The 20,836-nt window shown below is 42.9% G+C and overlaps 1 protein-coding gene across 6 annotated transcripts in view; it reads right to left on the bottom strand.

The window, feature by feature from the left end:
- Window positions 1–246: 246 nt before the first annotated feature.
- LOC142993127 (receptor-type tyrosine-protein phosphatase delta) overlaps window positions 247–20,836 on the bottom strand; it is a 297,399-nt gene continuing 276,809 nt past the window's right edge. For 3 of the 6 annotated variants that reach the window (XM_076143778.1, XM_076143780.1, XM_076143779.1), the window contains 13 exons: window positions 20,492–20,533; window positions 19,858–19,955; window positions 16,767–16,890; window positions 14,459–14,634; window positions 13,048–13,167; window positions 12,791–12,945; window positions 7,810–8,095; window positions 6,255–6,433; window positions 6,043–6,169; window positions 5,765–5,890; window positions 4,644–4,798; window positions 4,332–4,467; window positions 247–3,654 (listed from right to left, as the gene is read on the bottom strand). In XM_076143778.1, coding sequence (XP_075999893.1) covers window positions 3,586–3,654; window positions 4,332–4,467; window positions 4,644–4,798; window positions 5,765–5,890; window positions 6,043–6,169; window positions 6,255–6,433; window positions 7,810–8,095; window positions 12,791–12,945; window positions 13,048–13,167; window positions 14,459–14,634; window positions 16,767–16,890; window positions 19,858–19,955; window positions 20,492–20,533 — 1,793 coding nt within the window. In that variant the 3' untranslated portion in view covers window positions 247–3,585. The remainder of the gene's footprint in view (window positions 3,655–4,331; window positions 4,468–4,643; window positions 4,799–5,764; window positions 5,891–6,042; window positions 6,170–6,254; window positions 6,434–7,809; window positions 8,096–12,790; window positions 12,946–13,047; window positions 13,168–14,458; window positions 14,635–16,766; window positions 16,891–19,857; window positions 19,956–20,491; window positions 20,534–20,836) is intronic. The other 3 variants (XM_076143782.1, XM_076143783.1, XM_076143781.1) reach the window with 2 other exon arrangements.

Raw genomic sequence — 20,836 nt, 5'->3', positions numbered from 1 at the left:
AAAGGCAGCCTTTGCAAACATTGCGCTTCATCCATCAAATGTCCTACTGATGATTCATTCCGGCTGACATCAGTGACAGCAATACCAGAGCGATGGAAATCTATTCAAATGTGGTGAGGCTCAATTTCCCCTTTCACTGGAGAACTACAGATATATTTTGGACCCGGACCAGCAGGGGGTAAAATGGCTTCATCAGTCTTTTCGAGTCAAAGTGAGGTGGAGGGAAACAAGTGAAACACTGATGCATAACACTGACATTTTTTAATAGAATTCATTTATAACAAATGGAACTTGTGTCAGCAAAGAACTGATTTTCATACAGACTTCTTTCGCCACCAATATAACCTAAGTAAGAAAATAAAAAGCACTCCTTTCAGTCAGAAAAAGAAACAGTTTACGCTTACAACTAATCAGAGGTAATTGTATGATCTTTTTAACAAGCCATTTTTTTTCTTTTTACAATTTCATTATTTAATTTTTCAGTCTATGCATCCAGACGAGAGATAGATAGAGAGAGCAGAGAACACAACGTTTATTTCTGTTAATGACACTCCAAGCTTGAATGGCAAAGCCACGAGAACAGATGGTCGGGGGGACAGATTCTTCTGAAGTCATCTGCTGGAGTAACCATGGCATCAGAATGGATGCTCTTTTTTTTGCCACAAACTTTTTTTTTGTCTTTTTCAAGAGTCGGTACCTTTTTTCTTTTGTGTTATTTACATACACACAAAGTGAACGTTTAAGGAGATTTTTATAGATGGGTTCAAGTAATATATTATTGGGTTTAGAATCAATAGGGCAGTGCATAGTACAAAGATATAGAAAGTGCAAATCTTCCTACTGGGCCGACTTTGGCCGTTCTGCAATGTTTCACCATGCATATGAAAAAATCAATATGGACAATAAAAAATTAGATGAAGGAAATAAACATGTCGCGAGTTGAAATGGGAACATAATGGAACATTGGCCACCATGAGGTTAAATAATAGCACTTTATAGCTCAAAGTAAATATGACAAAAATCAGTTGAAGCAGTTGATGAAAGTAAAACACACAGCTGCTTGAGTTAACAAGGGAAAGAAAGCACCTGGAATGCACATCCACAAAGCCATCAGAGAGGACAAAGATGCTGCTCAACGTAAAGCCTGACATGTAAGCCCCCCGCCCCCCATCACACCCCCACCCTGCAAGTCTTTTAACGCAATGTCAAAGAAGGACACAACACCAGATTGTCAGGATAACCGAAACCAGTATTTTCTTGTGGTTTTGCGTTTGTCCACACACACATTAAGTCGGTACTTCAAATCTAAGGCATGAAGAAGAAACCCTTCAGCGGCGACCTGTGCGTCAAGCCTTCTTCCAGACCAGATTGATGACCCATGTTAAATACAACAGAGCGTGCTGTCCTTTTTCACTTTAAAAATGTGATGTTCGGTAAAAAACAATGCACATTAAACCTCAGCTTGGGCTTTGACACACGAGACTATGGCCTGAGCATTGCTGTTGAATTCAGAATGGCCCCCGTGGCTCTATCTGAACAATTACATATAATGGATCTTATTGACACTGCTGACCAATTGTTACCTGTAGATGGCGATGAATTACGATTTTGACTTATTCTAATTCTCTCAGCCACAATAAGGCCACAGAAAATGAAAAATCCCAGCTGCGAAAATGTTCTTATTTGCATATATAATCTCATCGTGTGACGAATGAATACTAAAGGTAAATAAAGTGTAGACATTACATGTACACTAAAACGCCTAGATTACTCAAAATGATACATTATGTTAAATGAAATATTATAAAAACAGGCATAAATATAAGGCACTCTAAATGCAAAATGAGAAACCAAAAGAATGTTATAACCATTTGACTGCTTTAAGAACCACAAGAAGGAGAAGTCTTTGTACCTTTTGCCCTATTGTGTGGCGCGGTGATTGAGGCTGTGCGGCCCTCTGTCCTTCTAATAACACACTGTGTGAGAGCTCGAACAGCGCACGGGGGGGGGGGGGGTGCATTGACTGGCACCTGACATTCCCGCTCCCACGCCTCGACTCGCCAGGGGAACAATGTCATGAGTTGAAAAACATATCCACATAAACCCCTCACCCCCAACCCCCGTTTGCCCTCCCCATCTAAAACACACATATTTATTGCACAAGAAAAGATGCACTGAATCAGAGTACAATTTTTACTGATGTGCATTCCAGTGAAAAATATCTTCATTTCCCCCATAGCACATACATCTCAATTCGTAAGCTTTCATAAACAATCCATATTCCACATATTTACTCATAAATGATATCTTTAATAGATTTATAATGTTATATGTATACCTTTGTCATATATAATTCACATATTGGACAATTTGCACCATATATTTTTTATCTCTGTGTATCTATATATCTTCTCCAATTCAGCTCTTATCATCATTCGAACATGGAAGAACTAAGATAATCGGTAGCAGCAACTTCATACTTTGCTCATCCCTGTTGATTCCACAAAGCCCCAGTTTATCATATGGGAGGAATTAAGTGACCGTGTGTGCATGACCATGGACACAAACCAACAGAAAAATAACCCCCCCCCCCACCAAAATGAGAACTAAAACAAAAAACAAACAAACATACCCTCTGATTAAGTTACATTTTGGTAGTGTGAATTCCGTCATGGGAGGAAAAAAGGAAAACGATTAAACATTCTCAGCGAAATAGCACGTACTAGGAACAGTTCTACACCTTTAAAAAAAATAAACATTGCGGCAAATACATTTTTATCGCTCGTCGAACGATGAGTTTGTGTAAAAAAACAAAAGGAAAGAAAAAAAAGGAACTTCACACAGCTCAAAATAAGCATATCTCGTATAATAAAGTACTAAAAAACTAAATCAATAGTTTTTATTTATCTCATAGATCATTTCTCCCAAAATTTAGACGATGAACATTGTGACAAGAAAAAGGGGGTATTTATTTGTTATTACTTGAAGTCTGTCCTGTTCTTGTAGACCAAGCTTTGTTGTCGTTGTCGTCGTTGTCGTCTTCTTTTTCGATGGGTTGTCTGTGTGTACTTGATTGTGGATATTTTTTGTTTTCTTTACAGTGTGCATCGAGTTTTTTTTATTCCCGCCGCTCCCGTGTGCCTCCGACTCCTCTCGTAATCGTTCGTAAATAACCGATGCATTATTATTCGGCGTCGTTATTGTTCCGCCGTGGACTCTTTTTTTCGTATTGGTTTTTCGTTCAGTTTGGCGAGAGAATCCTCGAAGCAACTGAAGGTAAAAGGTAACACCCACCCCCCACCTCCCACCCGCAACGCGATGCTTCATCAGTCCGGATTCCCTCATTTCTGCCTCCATGTGAGGTTTCGTTTGGGGGGGGGGGGGGAAGGAGATGCTTGGTCCTCCGGGGAATCATCTTTTTCATTTTTTGACAAGTCATGTCGCAACATCCAACACGTAAATGAGTTGTTAGCTAAGAGTTAAGGAGTACTTTCTCAAGCAGGAATTTATGGCTCAGAAGAGAGGCTCGCTGGGATTTCTTTCCAAAGGGCCCTCTGCTTTTTTTCCCCTCAAATACTGGGTCTTTTACGTTGCATAGTGATCAAAGCTTCCCAGGTACTCCAAGCCAGCTCTGTAACAGAACTGGTATTGATCCTAGGGAGAAAGAAGATAAGACTTTAGCACACACCGCCTTCACATTCACATTTAACCCTCTCTATCACTTTTTCTACATTGAGCCGTCAAGCCATAGCTACAAATGTACCTTTTACTTTTGCCTTTGTTATACAATACCCCCAGCTCAAAAAATAGATTTAAAAAAAAAAAAAAGCTTTGGTGCACTGAGCCCAGCAGAAAACTCCTCATTTCAGCATTTTCATGAAACAGAAGAACTGTTACTTTACTTTAACATCGACCCCAAAAAAATGTTTTTCAGCAAGTTTTCAAAGAGCCTCCAAGAGATAGAAAGTGGTGTGTGTGTGTGTGTATAAACATCGAATTGAAGGGCAGATGCTGCTTTTAAGCCAAGTCGGTGAGGGAAGAAACATTGTGTAATTGCTCTGAAATTGCAGAGCGGAGAGTGGAAACAACTACTTTGGAATATCTCCGACCGCTAAATTAACAATGTGTTTTAGAATATGTTTGCTGAAGTTAATCTGTTTGGCCGAAAGGATCTTGAATTCATTAGGCAAGTGGATCGCACTAATAACTTAACACTCTCACAAACACTAAGCAGCTGCATTAGTGCCTCTGTAAATCTCCACTATAAATTGTGTTTTAAGAGTTAGGCTGGAAAAGTGGAAAGCGGCGGTTGGGGAGGGCGAGCACTTCACCTCTGTCTGCACCATAGCTGGTCTCTGTGTCCGTAACATTTTCACTGTCTGAAAGATGTCTACTACGCCCTCGTATCTCATTCGCTCCAAGACGATGCTGAGAGTGATGAAAACTCCAGTTCTACCGACACCCGCGCTGCAAAAGAGAGGAACAGGGCAGAAAGAAAGAAAGGGTCAACGTTGAGGTCCCAGAAACAAGATATAATATGCTAACAGAGTATTAAGTGTTTCTGTCTTTTTCTGAATATTTACTTACTTACTTATTTACTCATTAACTGTTTGAGGTTCAACAGCTTGATTGTATTTCCTTACCTACAATGGACCGAGATTGGTCCATCTTGGCCGAACTGCTCTTTTGTTTTATGTACTTGGCCAATGAAATCGATGAAACCCTCTCCTGATTTTGGCACTCCTTGTTCGGGCCAGTCTGTGAACTGGAACTGCCTTACTGTCCGTGACTGCCCGTCCTGGGAAACGGTTGGCGGGGGAGGGAGAGAGAAAAGAAAGAAAGAATGCACAGGGTCTGCTCTCTCGAATGGAACAACACTCAGAAATATGGAAAAGTGGCAATGAAAAACTGATGAAGTGAAACAAAGCAGCCAATCTGAAGTATTTTGCAGACAGCCGCGCTTGACGGTTGATTCCATTGCCATCTCCCAGTCTTAACGACACAGCTTTATGTCCGTTTTCGTTTCAGCCGAATATTGCAGACTTAAAGAAATATCAGAAAGCACTGAATTCCCCCGATTTGAAGCATCAGAGAGGAAGGTTTGTTACTAAAGCTGCTGGCTGTCACCTGAGCGTTCTAAACATGAACAATAAAGATGCTAATTCCTTTGATGTGCTGCCCTCGACCCTCGCACGGAGAATCGACTCTGAGGGTGTGCATTACTTAAATGATATCGTATCCCCTCGATAAGAAAAGCAATCCCATTGAGACGGCAGTGTAACGCGCACTACAAAGGAGGAAGCCTGCACCATTTATCTGTGTAAGCCTTTGATGGAATTAAATAACTCTGGCAGCTCCGTGCTGCTGGCTCCACATTTGTTTTTTTTTCTACATGCTGACATGTGTCACAGTTTCCATAAATCTACATTTTTATGCACATGTTGCACTCCAGGCCATTGTTTGGTTTAAACAAATATTTGCCAGCATTCTGCGTTAACTAATAGTGAATTGTTAAAAGCAGTCAAGAGAGGGCTTAGAACACTCAGATGACACTTTTGTTTTTCGGAAATGGAGTTCCGAATACTGATTCTCGGTAACAACCGTTTTTATTCTGGTGACCAAGAGTTCATAACCTCAAATCTAAAAAGCTCCAGGCCTGCGTCCAATCTGCAAAACCATGGCACTAAATTGAGAGCTGGAGTGTCACATTTCAGCTTTAAACTTTTGTGCTCTTAGACAGTGGAGTGTTTGAGTGTGTTCTTACCCTGGCGTCAGTCACTTTGAACTCTCTCAGAATGTACTGGGGCATGTTGTACTCGGCCATGGGGTCCACCACAAAGTACTGGTATCTGGCCGACCTCTCCGCTGGCCAGTACTGGTGGCACTTTTCCTGCGGGGGGAGTGACAAAAACAATACATAGCAAAAAAATACAAAATACCACAGCATTCTCTCCATACACTGGCTTCATTGTGTTGATTCTCGGTCTTGTAGAATATGGGTGTTTTGTAAGAATGTGTATAAATTTAAGAAGAGAAGCATACCCTGCCCATTTCCCTCAGCTTGGTGAGCATGACGACGATAGTGGAGTTGTGTTCCCAGAGCATTCTCCAGAAGTCCTCTGTGGTCTCTGCCAGTGGTCCCTGCGTTGCAATGTAGGCTTTCTGTTGCCTGTGGGGATCATGCAGCAACGATACAGTTAAAGCGAGACTGACGATCAAATTTAACCGTAGTGGTCTCTGTCATCTGCCCTCACCTGTACCCATCAATGAAACTGGCATTGATGTAGTCGGAACCCTCCACTCCTCGAATGGGCTGGAGACACACTCGCGTCGACTCGTATGGCATGATGTTGACGAGGCGGTTCTTGAACTTGTTGCAGGGAAGATTGGCACTGATGAATCGCGACGTATGGGCTTTAGTGTTTGCCAGACGCTGTACGGGAAAGGCAGAAAAAGAGATTGTGCTGTCAGGCTAAAAACAAGCTCAGATGCTGTGGCGGTCCCTTTATTTCCCTTGTGAGACATTAACGGTGGATTTCGCCTGATAAACATGTGAGTACTATTAACACTCGGGTTTTCTGAAAAGTCGGAGAAGATTCGAAAAGGATTATCGGTGTTTGCCTGCAAAATAAGCTGCACACAGTGGGTGAGCAAATGTATATTATTATGGCTCGTAGTGCGCTGTGCCTACACGTTTTCCATAAGCAAGAAATATGGAAATGACACAAAAAGTGATTACCATCACTGCTTGGATTTGAGGGGAAAAATGGGCATGTTGGGATGAAAAAATAGGGGAAATGGATATGGGAGGGAGCGTAGTGGACAGGAGTGCAGTGTAATCTAACCTGTTTATCATCTCTGAGTGGAATCAGCATCCATCACACAGAGAGAAAGTAGGTGCGTGACAAGCAAAGCAATATCGTGCACGCAGGCCACAATACCACACACACGTACACAGGCACACACACACACACAGAGCAAAAAGGCAGCTTGCAGTCGTTGAGCCGCTCATTGTAAATGCAGAGTATATTGCTTAAACCCCCTCTGGCAACTGTCCGGGTGGCGGGAGAGAACCTGTGTTTGGCGTTTCCCTGTAAACCAAAGCCCTGTTTTAAAAAAAAATCTAAGTCAAGTATTTTAAAGGAAGAGAAAGGGGGGCATTTATCCAATGTTGAGTTACACAAGCAAGTTAACTAAACTGGAATAGAGGGGAAACCACAGGCCCCATGCTGTCTCGCAAGCATAATGGGAGTTGGAAAGCGTCTGGCTGTTTCGCTGGCCAATCGATGACATGGGGGCCTGGATGTGACTCTGCCTCCGCCGTTAGAACAATACCTAACCTCTCCGTCTCCTCCATAACACTGTCTTCATCTTCTCGCGCCAACAAGCAACACGATACTTCCTTTTTTTCCTCCGACAGCAATCGATTTCATTTGCCTCACGCTGCATTTCAACAAGTCGTGAGAAAATGCCTGTTCTGCTCTCTCCGTCCAGGAAGGATGTTTTTTCAGAATTAAAAGATGTTTTGGGAAACACACTTATTTGCCGTCTTACCAAGGGCTAAATGAGGGAATCGATAGCAATTTGGTTGCTGTGCCCTCAGAATAGATTTCTCTGAGAGTTTTACCTAGCTTAGCACTGCTAGCTTAGAAAAGCTGTCTCAGTTACTTAATGTGATTGCGTTTTGCTTGGGTACTGATCCAGAACTGGTACTGGTTTGTCCTGATGCCTTATCAGGGCTTACGACTGCTTAACCTCTTACTGCTTGTAGTAATCCGTGTCCCAAACGACTTCACCTACAGTTCGTACCTTGAACTCCAGCTCCATGCCGGTGACGTTCTCCCCGCCCTCTATCTGCGTCAGCTTCTGGATGTAGGCGTACAAGTTCCTGGCGGGCACTTCGGTGGTGCCGCAGTTGACGGCCTCCTGGAGCGCGTCGTGTATGAAGACGTACTGGTCCTCGGTCTGCACCATGTAGTTGCGCTGGGCACGCATTAGCGTCACGTGCCCGTAGATGTCCACCGTCTTCTCGTGCTTGATGCGCTCCAGCATCGCATCGATCACGATGAAGCAACCTGTGCGTCCCACTCCAGCACTGTGGTACACAAGAAGACACAAAATAGATGTTATTCTCTCTCAAAGCATATGCTAGGCTTGAGGCATTTCTCGCTCGAGGGGATGAGGCCAAAAGGTGTAAAACCTCACTGCCAGCTTTCACACCGTCCGACTGACCATTTGCCTTTGAGCGTAATCGAACCTGAAGTGACGTGTTGTGGAGGAGAGGACTTGGCATCGAGCGAGCGCACTGTTGGCTCTGCAGTGTAGCCCCCCCCTTCCCCTTCCCCTTCCCCTTCCCCCGCCACCCCACCTGTGCTCTCAAGCCCATCAGGGCTAATCACCCATGCAGTAGCAACATTTAACCTTCATCTCTCAACTTAAAAAAAAAACAAAACTGCCAGTAGACACATGCACACACACAGACGCGTTTTTGAGAGTGGGTTTTTTTCGGGTTACATTAATGTGCTGGACAACTTTTGAGAGGCCGACTCTAATTAATGCCATTATATTATACCATTAGCCAGTGCACCCTAATGGTGTAAGAGCTCTAAGAGAGACGCTGAAAGGCAGGACTCTTCATTAAGATTCACACGGGCCCATTTTTACATTACCGTTTAAAAAGTACAAGTGGAAAAGCTTTCAAACAAAGAGGGAGACTAAATTCTTTCTCTGTGACCTCTCACTGCAGCTCGGATTCAGACGTGCTATATGCTGTATATATATATTTTATGAGCCCTGCTTGTATAGGCTGCTGATACATTTAAACATGCTGACCTTCTGCACATTATGTGTTTTAACAGGGTTTTTCTCTCTCATGACTGCTACCACTGTGGCCCAACAGGGTATTGTTAAACCTTAAAGTCCTCGCGCCTGCCACTTTAAGGTAAATAGGTTATTCAATCCATTAAGCTGACGTGCGTATGAGGTGAGCCATGCCTCTCATGCCTTCTCCTCCTGATGCCGCATTTGTTTTTCATTTGTTCTGAGGTTCGGAGGGAAAACTCGAGACGGAGTAAAGTTAGTCCTCAGGGGCCAAGTTTGGCAAATGTGCCATGGTGCACTGGAGCTGCGCCGCGGAAGGAATAAAGACACGTGTGGGAGCCATTGGCTTTAACAAATGATCTCATGATCATTTTCAAAATGGCGGACTTTGAGCTGAATGAAGCCGAGCCATTTTGCAAAACTCCTCACAGCTCTAAGTAATTCTCAATGTGTGTGAGTGAGGGAGAGAGTCGGGACGCAAAGATATGCAGCCCTGTATGAAGGTATATTTGAAGAATGAATCACTTCCAGGTCTGCAGACACACACACACACAGGGGGTACTGAGTCTCTAGGAGATCTTTCTTTTTACCCAGCTGTTTCCAATCTGAAAACATTTTACAGTCCAGACTTGAACATGAGAGAGTGATGACCTGCGAGAGGGTAAGTGGCAAAGCGACAGCCATGAGATAGAGATGAGGAAGATGAGGAGGATGAGGATGCAATAGGAAAAAGGAGGAGAAGGGTGGAATTGTGTTATACAGAAAGGGCTGCTGGCCATTGCCTGGAAGTTGCGTGGCTCTCCAATCACAAATGTAAGACCCGGGATCAGCACACATCCCTGTTATGTGTAATATCCCTTCCGCCCAACAAGTGATGGTGTGTGTATGTGTGTGTGTGGTGAGCTGGGGCAAGACAGCAGCGGTACATTTGGCAGTTGAAGGGGAGCTGGCGGACTGACTGTGCTAATGACCTGACACTGCCTTTTCAGCCAGTCAAGACCAGCTGCTTTGGACGTCGACACACATTAAGTGTCAGACTAATGGGCTTTCCGGGAGTTTAGGGATTCGGGGGAGGGAGAGCAGAGTGCAGTGTAAAATACAGCTGCAATGAGCCCAGAAAAGATAAAGCTCCAACAGCAATAAAAGCAATTACATATGTATTGTTACCAAATCTCCGTTGCTGTCAGCTATCCTGTCAAGTCACTATTTGCAGACACTGCCCATGAAACTTATGCACACAAACTTCCAAACTGCGTGAAAATCACAAGGAGCGAAAAGAAGAAATGTGGTCGTTGGCTTTGCTGCACCGCTCCCTTTTTTGACAATATTGTGGTGGGCAGACACGGACTTGTTTGTCTTGAGGCGAAGCTCTCGGTGTCGACTGCATTTCCCTCTTGCTACCCAACATTTTCTTTCCAGACTTAAGAGAGGCTGACATTCTTGTAGTCACCGACACCACAGTGGCTCTGTGGTACGCAGAGATAACGCCGCTGCTATTGATGCCACCCTGGCCAATTCCCCATTAGTGAATACCCTATCTTAGGCAAATGGTGAGCAGCCTCTGCAACCTCTCAAGTCTTGGATTATGTGAGGAAGAGCTTTTGGCAATAAGGAAGAAACAGTTGCAATTGGTGTGAGGAGAGAGAAGGTGATCCTGCGTAGACCCCCCGCTTTGTTGCCAATTTCCTGCAAATTCTGTCTCTGTTTCAGTCTAATTCAAATCAGTGGTTTCCTTATTCAAACCCCTTAAGGAGCCTTGCTGTCATTGTTGCAAAGCTCCCTTGTGGTTGAGTTTTGCGGCAATGACACACCTTAGCAGAGTCGAGCTATTTTTGAGTTCTTTGGCTTCACTCAGGCTAACAATGGCCATTCCGCATCACGACTATCATCATCACATTGGGTTTTGTAGACTTTTCATTAAGAGCGCCTCATTTTGCTTGGGGCTGCAATGATGAAATCTGAATGCAACTGGCTACATTTAAACCCTTCATTAAAAATACTGTCAAAGCATTCTAGCACAAGGAAAATGTCAATCGTGTCCATTAAAGTAAACTTTGCTGTGGACAACTAGAATGTTGTTTTTATTATTTTGTGCCAGAAACTTTTACTTCAATTTTGCAACAAATTGCAAAGTAATTACAGAAACCTGGTTGTATTTAGTTGAGCTTGATCAAATACTTCACCAATCTTCAGTCTTGGGGAAAGGTCGGTGGTCACCCTGGTAGCCAATCATGTCCTTATTTGAAATGTCCTTGCAATTCCTGGGGTGACCCTTTGGCAAAAACGGACAGCACCTGACCTGTGGTTTCATTCAAATGCCACGAATGATGTTGAGGTGTTGTGGATGCACTCTGATCTCATCCATGTGCGTTTGTCCTCCATGTTTTGATCAATATTCTTCTTTATCTTATGCACAAGTTGGCCAGCCACTGTGCCGTATTATATATGAAATTTGCCACAAGTTGAGGCAGAAGTGCCGAATTTTGTTATTGTTCCTAAGCTCCTAAGCTTTCTCATCTTGAAGATCTATAAAATAGGATGGCTTTGTGTCTATGGGGAGCATTACAAATGATTTAATTGCGCGGAAACAGCTGGGGATGTGACTCAGTTAGCGATGAGATGATGATGAAATTTTCATAAACGGAAGCACGTCTTGTTCATTCACTGCTACTTGTCTCCTGATCTGCCAGTCCCTCTTGAATCCCCCAGATGCTTATTTGGCCAGTTGTGTCCATTGCACAAATCCTTTCAGCAATTACACGGTGAGCTGCCATGTTTGGTGCACCTCCCAGTTTTCAATTGCCTGACCGACTAATTAATCAAGTGCTCCAGGGACTGCACATTGCAATTAATTATGTGAAGCCCACCACTCCGTTTTATTTAGGCTCACGTGTGTGTGTGTGTGTGTGTGTGTGTGTGTGTGTGTGTGTGTGTGTGTGTGTGTGTGTGTGTGTGTGTGTGTGTGTGTGTGTGTAAGCAAAGGTTATGGAGAGTATAGGAATCGAGCACATTTCAAGCTTGGACACATCTATCAAATTGTAGCATTCCATATCTAATGTAAAACAGTGTTTTGACAGTATGTTGCTCAGTATATAAACGTTAAAAGCTGGTTTATGCAAAATGGTGGTCAAACATGAGAGAGTGGGAGTGCCTCTGTAAGGATTTGAAGCTTGGGCATGGCTCTATCTGATAGGCAGCCAGAGGAATTAAAAACTCTCCATCTGCCGAATGACACTAATTCCTGCATTCTGCTTCGTTGTGGAAAGTCAGGATTTTTCAATTTGATGCGATTCAGCAAGTAGCTCTAATTAACTTCAGCATGTGGTAATTCAGCCTCTTCAGTAATCCCCCTTTCCCTTTTTTTGTCAGGTTCTGACACTAGTTTCTATCGAGTACGCTCGCTATCTCTGCTTCTTCATTTACACTGTTGTCATCTCTTTGACTGTGCAGAGCTCCTGATGATTTCATGACTTGAGAGGAGCCAGAAGTCTGCACGCTATCTTTTCCGCCTCTCTGTTGGGAGTCTGGCTACTTTTTTTTTCGGAGCTGAGGGAAGTGAAGTCGTTTGTTTCAGAAGCACTAACCCAAGGGATAAGCCAAGCACTTGTTGGCTGCTGATGTGCAACGCGTTAGTGTTGTAGCAAGAAAAATGACAGGTCTGCATACATTGGTGTGTCAGTGTGTGGGAGTACATGTTTACGATTGCTGAGGGCAATGACACGAGTATTCTTAGTGCTATATTGTCATTTTAAAGTGCCTCCTGTGACAGGTAGTAGAATGGTTTGTGAGGGATGAAAGTGGGCCATGGTCAGCTTCATATCAACTTTACACATCACATTTTTTCCTCTGATTCATGTTTGTTGCTCTGAAACATCTGCATTGCAGAGACGACTCATTTATAAATCTATACAGACACAGCTAACACTGTGTATTGTCAAACTTTATACCTTTATGACGTGTTGTTTCTTACCTACAGTGTACCGCCATGGGCCCTGCGTCTGGAGGATTGCAAGCTTTTACCCGTCTCAGGAAAGCCAGGAACGGAGTGGGATGCTCCGGCACCCCGTGGTCCGGCCAGGCCGTGAACTGGAACTGCCTCACCTCTCTCTTCTCGCTGGAACCGTTCTGAATGTGGACGTGGAAAAAGTAAGGTGAGTGCTGCATCACTTGACAGTTGTCGGTGTGTTAGGGTTAAGCAACTGAGCAACAGGGAAATGAGCCGCTTACTTTAAAAAGTGCAAATGTCCTGACACAGTACGTAGCCAACTCCACTGTGTCTAACAGTGTCACTTGGATGAGACCATAGGTCTCTGTCCCTCTTGTGGGCCAATACTGATCACATTTCACCTGCAAAGGAGAGAAAAAAGGTTTCAAGACAAATTGCTAAATAGCCAAGTGGATAAGGCCCGGTGTTATAGAGGTTATAGTTTGTTAAAGCTTTAGTTATTCATCTTGGTGAATCCAAAATGCTTTTTCCAACAACGCCCTGCTCTCAACACCCTGCGCAGTCCTCGAGTCCGCCAAGGTGGAATAAACACCATTTCTCCAGTACCGCTGACAGGGTTTGATTTCACAATCAAGGAAATGGCCTGAGATATTTGTGTGAAGCCGACACTGCCATTAATTGTCCTGACAGACTCTCTAATTACAAAGCTAACTGCAGTCAACCAATCATATTAAAGGCTCAGGTTTAGTATTATTGGAGTATACTGGTTTGTTTCCCATTGAGTGCTCAATAAAACACTGTTCCATTATGAAATTGCTGCTTGGCTGCCACGGTGAACTGGGGAAGTTGAGACGGAAACAACTTGTTTGCCAAATAATTTTTTTATATATTTCCTTTCATTATGTACTTGTGTCATAGTCCTGATTTAGTTATAGCAGCTGCAGCAACATACATGCTGAAACATCCAACAAATCTGCTCCTCAATTGGTAATTTCCCTAAGCAGCAGTTATGACATCGACAGCAGGAACAATAAGTGATTCATAATAGTGTTTACTTGCAAAATATTCAAGCTTTAGATATGCAAAACATACATAGACGGCTCGAGAGCATCGCAGCAAATGATGGGGAGCGATTAATATCAAAGACACGAGCTGGTGGTAGCAACAAAAGCACATTATGTACTGCAAATGTCAAACAGTATTATTGCATGGGTGGAATCGCGATGGGGGCGTCTTGTGCAGAGCCTTTGTGCGTTGCCATGGAGCCGAGAAGCACATTTGTGTCACACGTCTGTTCTGCGTAACTCAAACTTGACAGGCGCGGACTGTGTTAATCGCCATATCATGCACTTTGCAGATGCAGAGAACCTCATACGACGGCATGCAACAGCCGCACGAGCACGAACGTCAGCGGTCAGCCGTGCAAGCTTTCATACGCTCGGTTACACAATTCCAGATATGCCCGAGATCAGATTATTGCACTTTTGGCCCACGTCAACCGTGCAGGAGTTGCCATGACAACTTGAATCAATCAAAATTGTATGTGTTTGAGAGTTTTTCACATTCCATAGCTGGATTTTAAGTGCATACATGTACGTAAAATTCATTTTAGGGGCTTTGTATGAAAGGTGGAGTGGTCTTAGACACGAAATAGCAGAGTTATGTGGTTGTGTCAGCATTTCTGCCTCTTACCCTGGACCTCTCCTCCAGTTTGGTCATCATGACAATGATGGCGCTCCTCTGTTCCCAGATCATCCTCCAGAAGTCACCGAATGTCTCCGGCAGCGATCCTTGCGTTGCGATGTATGCGTTCTGCTTCCTGTAGCCGTCTACATAATTGGCGTTGATGTAGTCGCTTCCGGGGATACCTAGGAAACGAGGCAGAATAAGACGTGACCTGTCAAGGTTGCTTGAAACCGATACTGGACTGTTTCAGAAAATAATATATGCTTGTTTGTGGAACACAGAAAATGACATAAAGTTAGGGCTTTTGTACAGGTGTCCTATAATTTCATGTAAAGCCAATGATTTCAATTCAATCAACCAATTGCTGTATCGGTATGGAACCGACCTTTCCATGATTTTCTCTATTTGCCAGCAATGCTCAGGTGCATATGTTTTTATTCCGGTATCTACAACTGACTCACAGATACAGTTTTGTTTAAGTCAGTAAATCGGACATGGAGAAACAAACCGACAAACCTTCCCCCCCCGCCCCTCATTGAACCTCCTTCCTTTTTGCTTATGGTAAATGAAAGGCACAGCAGCCTTTTTGAATCCAGGGGAGAGAGACAGAGCTGACAGCTAGTCAATGCTTCAGAACTGGCAGTTTAGGGGCTCCGTGCACACATGGTCGGCCGAGATAAGTCTCATCTGCATGGGCGCCACGTCTTCGAGAATCCCCTCACTGCAAACGCTCCCTCCCTCCCCTCTCTCCCTCAGACTTCCTTTTACTCCCAGGTAACTTATTCAACAGAATGGCGGGGGGGGATGACACAGAAAATGGAACGTAAACACATTTAAAACCCTCCCACATTATGATTTCTATTTTTTCAAACAATATCCTCATCCTCTGCTTCTCCAGACTGTGCATTTCCGTGATGGACAAGGGATAGATACAATTAAACCCGGTATGTTTTCAAATTGAAAAGAGAGAGAGCAAAAAAATGAGCCATTACTGTGGTTTAATGAGAACGAGGCAAGTTGTTTAATGCTCATTTGCAAATGGGTTTCGTCTTTATACTTTCTGTCAGTCAGGATTTGTATAAATTTTACCATTTTTGTTGTACACATGCCAACATTGCAGCTGTATTATTCAGCGCTGAGTCCGCTTGATACAATGCAGGGAAATCTCTCATAGAAATGTATTTCTCCTTGTGATGGACAGGCTTTTACAATGATAACGCAACATATTCCACAAATTCCCTGATTTAAGTTTTCCCCAAGCCGAGGGATGCTGGAAACGGAACAGAACCAGACTGGATTTTGTTTTGCTTCATTGTCGAACAGCAGCGGCACAACACTAAAAATAGAATAATGGAGATGGAGAGAGCACTTTTTCCTATTTTCCATACCTTAATGTTCCAAAAGTAACAAAGCAATTCATTTCAGATTTCAGTCAGCATTTATACTTAAAGTCAACAAATGCATCCATTTGAGTGCCTGTTTTCCAAAGATTCTGCTGATCCAACCCCACATCCATACTTTCTGAAAGTAGTTGTGTATACTCTGATGTGAAATCCCAAATCCTTTTTTTTATTGGAAGAACCCAATCAAAGTAAACAATAGACACATTGCTTGCCAAAAGGCTTTGTTTAAGCTTTAGAAGGCGAAAAACTCCCCCATGTCCACCTGGATGAGAGCTACTTACTCGCCAGCAGCACAAAAGGCTCTGGTGTGGGTGTGCAGATGTGTTTATGTGCCTGGCTAATGGGGTCCATCAGCACTTGGCTGTGTGTTGTGTCTGAGACTGCAAAGGGACTCCCAAGTCTTTATCTGTCTGCTTTTGTCACATAATGCATTTACTTGTCAATTTGTTTGGCGTCATAATCGGATGAGAGTGGTAAGGTGAAAGTGGTTAATTAATGCTTGAGCGTGTGCTGTTGTTTGTTATGAATAAACTGGAAAAGGAGCCTGGAGTTGGCTTCAAGCAATGTAGAGGAGAAATCCATCTTCATTGAAAGATTCTTTACTCTAACATGCATTATCTGGCTTCCAAACGGATGAGCGGATGCGGGTAAAAGTGACTTGCCTCCTTTGACTATATTGTGCCGTCAAAATGTAACATTCACCTCTGCATTTATGGGAAAATTGCCTATTCCTGCCATCTATTTTATGCAAGCACCTTGGGCATGAAAGCAAATAAGCAGCATGCCACACTGCTGAAGGATTAAAATTACAGTAAGCTTGTGCTCCTGAGGACTCGTAGACATGGTTATCGCGGCCATCTGAAGAATCAATAATACAGCAGTAAGGGTGAAGATGTTGGTGGGCGGCATACCATCAATACCGGAGAGCAAGACTCTGGAGTGGTCGTAGGCAATCACATTGGCATATCTGTTCTTTGGTTTGTTGACCTCCAGGTTAGAGTGCTCCCACGTGAACTGTTGCCCAGGATCAATGGACTGAAAAGGAAAAGAAAAGCATGTCATTATTGCGGCATATTTTTGCACGATAGGAACATTTCGCAATAGCGCAAATGCCATGATTGAATTCCACTTGGCCGTGAGCTATTCATGCATGATCAATATCAGAGAGGCTTACTGAAGTATGTCTTTCATTGCACAGCATGGATTGAAAATGAATATCTGATTTATTCATTTTCTTATGATTAAATGCAGCTCTCGACAAAATTGGCCACACTCGGCTTTGTGCCTTCACTTCTGTTTCAGGCTTTTCGCTCCTGGCTGGGAGGCGATTTCAGGCCTTCGCTGAGAGGCAGGTAGTTTCCTAAAAGTATGTTTCCGCGCAATTCTACTGTTCTACAATGCATTATTATGCCCCACCTTGATCAATTGCTCCATGTCTATACTGATGACATAGTTTCCAGAGTGGATAGGCAATGGGAAGCATACATTTAGTCAAGTTTTGCCCATTATGAAACTTTATTTTCCTCTTAAGGTCAAATCGTGTCATGTAAAAGTGCTTTAAAAGAAAAATATATCTATAAAAAAAAGTGAAGTTAATAAATTATTTACTAGGGTAATTCTTCAAAGCTATTCCATAGTTAATTGGGAGTGTACTTCTCTGGTAAGAAATGCCCTAATGTTAAGAAGCTCTTCAAGCGAATTAATATTAATAAATTGCTTAGTTAGTGTTCTCATTACAACTCAACGATAATTGCTGTCTGTGTTGGCATTCAAAATGAATGATTGGCATGTCCAGCTTTTACAGACAAAGATGCTTTTCAAGTGAATTGTTACCAAAAGAAGATTCTGTGAAATTTTGCCTTCAAACATTTAGCGATTGAGCAAACTCCACTCTCTGTACCAGTCATTCCCAGAGCTTGAGAGTTCTCTTGACTTGCCACTACATTACAAAAGACAAAAACAATGACAAAATTTCACATTAGTCACAAAGGAGAAGCTCGCGTTTCCACCGGCTTTCCTCATTTGATTTGTAAGGCTTTATAACACACTGGAGTGCCACACTCGGGAGCAGTTCCAGAGAATCCACAATCCAAGTCCTCTCCCAGCTTTGTAAAGCAGGGATTGAAGATACTCCCTTGTCAGACATAAATAAACGATAAAATGTAATATCGCAAAGGGAAAATACAAAGTTATGAAAGATAGTATTCCCATTTCGCATCACTGAAAATGTTATGGCTGTGTTTTTAATGGCTGCAGACTGCTTTTATGAGTTAAATTAGAATGTCTGTTAAAGAAGTACAGACTCTACAGAATTGAGACCTATATTTGGACATTAACAATTTCCCATGATAACTTTCTCGCTAATTAATGGGCCTCGTATTTATTCTTGGCAGATACAAATATTGAGGCAGTTTTACGACTATTTGGAGACACTGATGGAACCATAAAGGTAAAGAAATGATTATATTATTTATGATCAAGTTGATAATGATAAACTTTGATGGGCATCCTATTTTGCTAAAACCATTGGAGGAAACATATTAACAGATATGAGCGTGTGAATACAACAATAGAAGTCTGTATCTGCAACATATGCAGGGGTGTAAATCATTGGCTAATCCTTATACTTTAGTAAATATTGTATGTTGAAACAGTGGGTAGCAATTCTGCTCATAATAAAAATCTTTATGTCATTCTGCTTGTAAAATTGCTTTCCACCGCTTGCGACTAAGCACTAAGAAAATTGGAATTCAATGTACTTAAGCTCCAGCAATGATTGGGCAGCTTGGCAGGCGCCCATGTGGTGACCGCATACTGTATATTCTGGAGCCAATGCAGGGCCTGCAGCGTGAGGATGACCACGTCCCTCCCACACTGTTCCCCCGGCAGGACCTCTTGCTTTCACAGTTCTTCAGGCTCCGCCAATGTTTTGCAAACAAAGGTTTTTTTCCACAGTGTGCGGCCAACGTAGAGACAACATTTCCATAGTATGCCTGCAGTGCAGTGCACTTTCTGAGCACTTTAACCTCCAAGGTTAGCGTTGGATCCACCTACAAGATCCAGTATATCCATTGTCCTTAATTGCCTCTGAACGCTTTCATGACGCATTTCCATCTTAGTAGAAGCCTGGCTGTGTATTCCAGACTGATAATTGAACTACAAAGTCCACATATGATGAAACGTGATCATTAGTGTCAATAGACCATAGCTGTTGCATCACCAGAGTCCAGCAGTGCATTAACCACTCATATAGTCTCTCGCTGATGAGTAACACTAAATCCCACTTTATATACCAGTGCGCAGATGTTTATGGCACTTGTGACACTCTTCTGCTGACTCATTAATCACTCGTTCCGGTGACTCATTCCGGGTGCACTTAAGAGTCCTCACACAGACATTTATATAGCATAGGAATTTATATGCTGACAGGCAGAGGCCAAACATGAGGTTTAGGTCATCGTCATAGATGTAGCTATTAGGGAAGACAGCTATTGTTTTAGAAACACTGTCACACCTTTATTTAGTGCATGTGTTTGGATGGTTTTGACCAGGCTCTGCATTTCAGTTTAATCACCTGACTGGTCTAAAGTGAATTCGCCTACTGTGGAAATGCCAAAGATTTAATAACATTATGCACGTGTTTAATTCTGGGTAGGTGTGATTAGTTTGATGTTATAATGGGAATTGTCTTGACAATGTAAGTTAAATTGCTTAGGCACTTGGTTTATCTGTCTGTATAAAATGTCAATAGTATCTTTTGTGATTACCACACCGTATTGTGATGATAATCATGGTCCCCAGAGGAGTGTTCCTAATTATGCACTTGACTTAAATTATGACCTTAACTTTGCCCCCATCAGAGCTGTAGAATTCCCCCAACTTTGGTCCATGATGAGGTTCAAAAACAGCTATATGTCCATGTTATTTGATATTCATGTTTTCCTCATTGATTCTTGCGACCTCCCCTATATTACATTGAACAGCTGGTCAAAACATTATTACCTCGTACTCCTGTGAAAACTTGAGGTTGTCGTTGGCTTTTAGGCGCTCCTGATGATCTGCCAGGTCCATGACCGGGATCGGAGGGTGGCTTGCCATGCCTGTCAATCAAATGGACTGAAGGTCAGTCAACAGTTGTGCAAGAAGGCATCCTTCCAAGCACAAGCCAACAAACATTCAACATCAGATAAGCAGGATGTGTGTTTAAGAATGTGTGGAAAGGTGGATGTTGTTAAGCTAGTCTGTGGGTTAGAAAGGGCGGCCATGCTAGTGAAAAGAATACAGAAACAGAAGCCAATGAGAAAGAATTGAGCCTGCTTGCCCCTCTGGGACTCGCCCTATTGTGAGAAGGATGTTATTCACAGAAAAAGCTGCAGTGGACACAGAGTGACGATTAGGGCACAAACACAGATACCCCTGCAAAAAAAGGTAGGCCAGATGTTTAATGTTTGCTTTGAGGGATGACAGATGTTCACTATCATTTCAAACCACGCCTTCTTTAATGACATAGCATTAACACCATGTAGGTTACATGGGGATGGAGATACAAAGCATTGGAAGGAAATGGGAAAGAGCTGATTCAAAGCCGAAAAACAAAAGGTGAAACCATGTAGAAGCATAATCGAGACCAACTAACTTGACAAATGAAGGTTACTGGGGTGACTGGGTGCACCTGAACCTGTGGAGGAAATGGGGGCGTAAATAAAGACACTACAGATGTTATGGGAATGTGATGATGAATCTCTTCACAAAATGAAATGAGACAGAAAGTTTTGGAATGGCTGTGTAGACTACTTGGGCCAGAAAATTAGTAACAGACAAATCAACATGCTGGACGCTTGGCTAGACTACCATGCTTACGTCATCGGAATAACAAAGCAAACGCATACAAAGGTGATACAAACCACAACTTAAGCAACTTAGTATTTGACATTCACATCAACCTGAGGATGTTTCACACATGCAGTCTAGTCATGTCAAC

Source organism: Genypterus blacodes, unplaced genomic scaffold (genome assembly GCF_046128005.1).
Source record: "Genypterus blacodes isolate CSIRO-AG114 ecotype Tasmania unplaced genomic scaffold, CSIRO-AGI_Gbla_v1 ptg000027l_1, whole genome shotgun sequence".
In the NCBI taxonomy this organism is placed as follows: domain Eukaryota; kingdom Metazoa; phylum Chordata; class Actinopteri; order Ophidiiformes; family Ophidiidae; genus Genypterus; species Genypterus blacodes.
Note: the sequence above shows the minus strand (reverse complement) of the source record. Positions and strands in the feature narration are given on the sequence as shown.